At 37.6% G+C, this 5,583-nt stretch overlaps 1 protein-coding gene across 1 annotated transcript; it reads left to right on the forward strand.

Moving 5' to 3' along the window:
- The first annotated feature begins 1,414 nt into the window (after positions 1-1,414).
- Positions 1,415-2,439, forward strand: LOC125908638 (olfactory receptor 143-like). The gene is given in 2 exon segments (XM_049611353.1): positions 1,415-1,519; positions 1,521-2,439. Coding segments are annotated over 2 exon segments (933 nt in total). The 5' UTR covers positions 1,415-1,438; the 3' UTR covers positions 2,373-2,439.
- The last annotated feature ends 3,144 nt before the right edge of the window (positions 2,440-5,583 follow it).

The following is a 5,583-nucleotide window of genomic DNA, read 5'->3' on the forward strand; positions in this document are numbered from 1 at the left end:
TATGCAGGATGGTCTCATGATAAAGAATTATCTTGTTCAAAATGTTAATGGTGCCAAGGTTGAAAAACCTTGATATAATTAATGTGGATTGGGAACAGGGGAGGGGTACCAACACTTATCAGGCCCCTTTTATGTGTCAGGCGTGTTTCTGATACTTTATATGATTTAACCCATTTAATCCTCACAGAAATCCTTATGAGATTGCTCTACTAAACTCATTTATAGATATACATAGGTATAAGTAAATATAAAAGTATACATACACGGGACGGAGAAGTTATCACTGCCTTCAGTCTCATAATTAAGGACTTTAAAGCCCAGACTTAAACTCGGTCTCACTTGAGGGCCCACTCCCACTCTCTCAACCACTTTGCTAGAATATCCCTTTACAGGAGTGAGATCCACAAACATGGACAGGGCTAAAGCTATGATTTAATGTTTTGCTTATGCGATCCCAGAGGCTTTAGGAAAATGCTAGAAATGGCAAGTGACCATGCCCAGATTTTCCTCTTAGAACTGTGCAAAGACTCCAGGGGATGATGAAGGAGATGAGGAACTTCCTTCCTCTGAATTGAGGGTTAAGAATGTCTATTGTGAAATTATAAACTGAGCAGAACATGGAGTCTTAAGGGATCCAACATTAGGTCTATGACACAGGATATAAACATAGGCTCAATAATGTCTATCCTCAGTGGACTCATTTAACTTGGAAGGAAATAATGAGGGAGAGAATAAATCTTCTGTGATTCTAATCAATTTCCCCAGAACTACAGGTCATGCAATAGATTTCCATTTGAGTCAATTGTTTTGGAGCTCAAATAAGGTTGTTTTCCTTCTTGCAAGTGAAGAGGACTTCTGGACAAATTCTCAAATAGAGAGCATGGCCTGTTCTCCAGAATGCCTCTTTTAGCCTGTCAAAGACCTAGGGTGTACTGATGGGTATTGCCTTTTTCCTTGTCAGAAACGTTGACCCCTCAGGACTGTAGAGTAGAAGTGGCCGTAAGGTCCAGCAGCAGTGAAGCCTCTAGGAAAGCGAAGGTGAGGGTTGAATTACATTTGTCTGGATAATTTTCTTTCAGACTCCAGACTGCACAAGTCAAGGGTTGTGGGGAACAACACCAATTTATTAATTTATTGCTCTTGTCAGCCTTAATCCTGAATGGAAACTGGGGAGAAGGGAGGAAATGATGTGCAGAGACATTGGGGGTCTACCAGCATTCTTTCTGCACAAATAGCATGTGTGGAATTAGAGGAGAAAATGAGGAGTCATTCAGAATAATCATAGGAAGTCTTTCTCCTTGGATTCCTTGCATGTGTCTTTAGATAACCTTGAGCCTGTAACCCAGCAGATGCATCTCTACCTCTGGAGACAAGGGTGAGGGTCTATTGTTAATGTCGGCTTCTACCTCTGTTCCTGCAGATCATACCTGTGAAGCAAATGGCTGTGGAAAATGACTCCTCTGTGACTGAATTTATCCTTATGGGATTAACAGACCAACCTGAACTCCAACTACCTCTGTTTTTTTCTGTTTTTGGTGAACTATGTGGTCACTGTGGTGGGCAATTTGAGCTTAATTAATTTAATTTGCCTGAATTCACACCTTCACACCCCCATGTACTTTTTCCTCTTCAATCTGTCCCTGATTGATCTCTGTTATTCATTTGTCTCTACCCCAAAAATGCTGATGAGCTTTATTTCAGACAAGAACATCATCTCCTTAATGGGATGCATGACTCAGTTATTTTTCTTCTGCTTTTTTGTCAACTCTGAGTGCTATGTGTTGACAGCCATGGCCTATGATCGCTACGTGGCCATCTGTAAACCTCTGTTATACACCATTACCATGTCCCCTCAAGTCTGTTCTCTGCTGATGTCTGGTTCATATGTGATGGGTTTTGCTGGTGCCATGGTCCACACAGGGTGCATGATCAGGTTGATCTTTTGTGACTCCAGTGCCATTGACCATTACATGTGTGATATTTTTCCCCTCCTCCAGCTCTCCTGCAGCAGTACCTATGCCAGTGAGCTGGTTATCTCTGTTATTGTGGGCTCAGTTGTCATTGCATCTAGCCTCATTATCTTTATTTCTTATTTTTTGATTCTTTTCAATATCCTTCACATCTCATCAGCTCAGGGTTGGCCCAAAGCCTTCAGCACCTGTGGCTCCCACATAGTAACTGTTGGCTTGTTCTATGGATTTGGGTTGCTCACTCATGTCAAGCCATCATTTTCTGGGTCTGTGAGCCAAGGGAAATTTTTCTCCGTGTTTTACACCAATGTGGTACCCATGCTCAACCCTTTCATTTATAGCCTCAGGAATAAAGATATCAAACTTGCTCTGAAGAAAACCCTGAAGAGAATTACAAACTGAGTAGAACCATCTATATCTCCTTTCCTATGTCTTTTTGTCTGCTCTCTGGTCTTCACCCTCTTCTTATTTTTTTCCTTCCTGTTACCTTTATAAAGTCTTCTGGGCAGGATTTCTACCTTAGTTTCCTTTTTTTCCCCTCTTGTCACTTAATGTAACCATTTGGGCCTATTCCTGGGCTTGAGGGTCATCCTCAGTTCTAAGGTGACCCCAAACTGATCTTTATTCACCATATCAGTTGGAGACACAAGGCTAACCTTTCCTATTTAAGGATAACTCTACCTATTAGCTTTTCTCTTGTCTTTCCCATCCAGGGTAAGCCATCAGGTAGTATACTATCTTATGAGTTAATTTCTTTTTTTTTTTTTTTTTTTTTTTGCTTTCTCTGAAACAGTTACACAGAGAACTTCCCTGTTTCAAGGGTTTTATTACCTATAATTGCATTAAAACAGAGAAGGCATGAGAAAAATTGTGGACACAATACATTTGTAAAAATTTCCAGAAATTTTTAGGATTCTTTTAGTAATGGTTCTTGTTCTGGATTTTTATTATCATGTATGTAATGGAATTGAATACCTTGTTGAATCTAGCTTCTTTCTTTTATTCTTGAAGATGCTTGGAAATGAATGAGCTACACTACTCTGCTCACATTTTCCAATCCCCACTAATAATGAATGCCTCTGTTTGTGCAGTGGTCAACTGATATTTTGTCATAAATAGAATTGAAATTACCATCAACTTGTCTGCGTATGCATGGATTGTGATTGTGATTAAAAATCACAGAATAATATTCTTGGCTATAGAATAGGGTGTTATGTGCAATGTCAAGATTCTTTGCCTAGCTCTGTAACAGGGATTCCCTTTTGCAAAGGAAGATTTGTTTCCTGCTTTCAAAAGACAAAAATATATGGCGGAAACCTTGCCCTATTGGGATTTATTTTATTCAATATGTAAATTTGACTCCTCCCTTTGGTCTCTTACAAGAAAAATTAAATCTATGGTCCATATGTGTGCCACATTCTTTATAAGTTATATTAAAAGATAAGCCTATCTATCCTGTTCTTGGATGAGGAAATAGTTATGTGACTTGCAGGTGCACTTAATGGTGCAGAGCCCAGTGTTTTAGTCCACTGTGCATCTCACAAAGAAATGGAAGGAAAGAAAGGAGAATTGTGAAGGAATAAGAGAACTTCTGGAATGTTGTTCCAGAATGAGTTTGAAAGTGGGAATTTTCATGGAAATAATGTCCTCAGCCATGATGCCTGTCCAAAAGCAATTGTCTACAGAGCTTTGATGCCCAGCTAGAAAAATGCATCTGTCTCTGGAGAAGTTTGATTTTAAAGTGAGGTTACAGGGTGAGTTACAAAGATATATTTTGTCACAATCTTTTTATGTCTGTGATCATTTCTTGGGATACTGAGGCTGAGGAGTTTGGGGGTAAGCCTCCCTGGTGAGGCATGCCACAATTTTCAGAGTATTATGTATAGTTTAACAAGCCTGTTAGATATTATGCTATCTGCTGGAAACAAGCAACAAGAAAGAGTTCTTTATAATAAATACAATGGAAAATAGGACTCTACAAAATTTTCCTATTTTGTGTGTAACTTTGTGTGTGTCTACCATCCATAACTACTTTCAATGATTTTAGGGTCAGATATCTCTCAAGGGATATATCCTAGACAAGGGATATATTAGATTATCTCTGTCATTTTTATGTTTATACAAAGATATCATGAGTTTTGAGAAGTTCTAAAACATTAGTTTGTAAGAATAGCCTTATGAAATAACTAATGTTTTTAAGAACTTTGCTTAAACCAGATTAAAATTATTGTTACAAGATTTGGCTCAGTCAGTTAAGGGCCCAACTCTTGATTTTGGCTCAGGTCATGATCTTGCAGTTTGTGAGATCAAGCCCTGCCTCTGGCTCTGTGCTGAAAGCATGAAGCCTGCTTGGGATTCTCTCTCTCCCTCTCTCTCTCTGCCCCTCCCCTGCTTGCACTCTAACTTTCTCTCTCTCCCAAAATAAATAAACATTAAAAAACTACAAGAACAGATAATCAGGTAATTATATTTAGTATACTACCTAGCACACTGTCATAATTTTTATGGTTTGTTTTTTGAGAGAGAGAGCATGAATGGGGGAAGGCAGAGAGAGGGGGACAGAGGATCTGAAGCAGGGTCCACGGCATCAGCACAGAGCCTGATGTGGGGCTGGAACTCACACACCTTGAGATCATGACCTACGCCGAAGATCAACGATCAAACAACTGAGCCACCCGGGTGCCCCACTGTCATAATTAAAAAACAAAAAACAAAACAAAACTTTTATTCCTCAAGTAAATATGAATGCCTCATACCCACATCTGTCCTTCTTTGTCTACATCCACTTAAATGCCTGGTTAAATAGCTTAAAACTGTTTGGTTTGAATTTGACTCTAAAGCACATGTTTTTAGAAGTTCACATGCTTTAATAAAGACCTAGAATAAGACATACGTGTCTATAAATCCTTGGTACTTAACAAAAAATAAAATGTTTATCACAGGCATAGCACATAACTTGTGGTCTGAATACTGTATGTAGGCATCAGCACTCCATACCCTGGCTCAGTTCTGTGAAGTCAACAGTCTTAACTTCACAGGTCGAAATTCTTGTGTTGACCTAGCAAATCTAATTGATTTAACTTTTTAATTTAAGCCACATTTTAATATTTATAAATAAAATTGTTAAAATTTAAGCCTAGTGTTTTAAATATTTATGTAATAAGAAAATTCAATGTGAAATAATTTCAGAATATATAAGCTTATCTTACGACTATTGAATGTTTGGAAATTTTGTATATGTATTTTGGTGACTTTTTAAAAGATGTGGATATTGTTATATACTTATTTCTTTTTCTCCTGTCATATCATAGTTGTTTCCTAAACAATTTAAATTGGAAAATCCTTTGTTTCACTTACATTCAACCCATATTAACATAAGTTAAAGACATATCAAATCTTTTTTATATATAGAAAATTACATTAATTATAATCTGCTTAAGTATATTATGATAACTTAAAAGGGTCCTTTAGTTAAACTTTTCAAGAAAACATGAAATAAGAAATCTTAGAAACTTATTGTTTTAGCAGTTATGAATGGTGAATGGTACCTGTTCATCAACCAAGTTCATTCCATTATTTCAAGGAATTGAAATGTTTTCAGGTCCTTGATTTG

Source organism: Panthera uncia, chromosome D1 (assembly GCF_023721935.1).
Source record: "Panthera uncia isolate 11264 chromosome D1, Puncia_PCG_1.0, whole genome shotgun sequence".
In the NCBI taxonomy this organism is placed as follows: domain Eukaryota; kingdom Metazoa; phylum Chordata; class Mammalia; order Carnivora; family Felidae; genus Panthera; species Panthera uncia.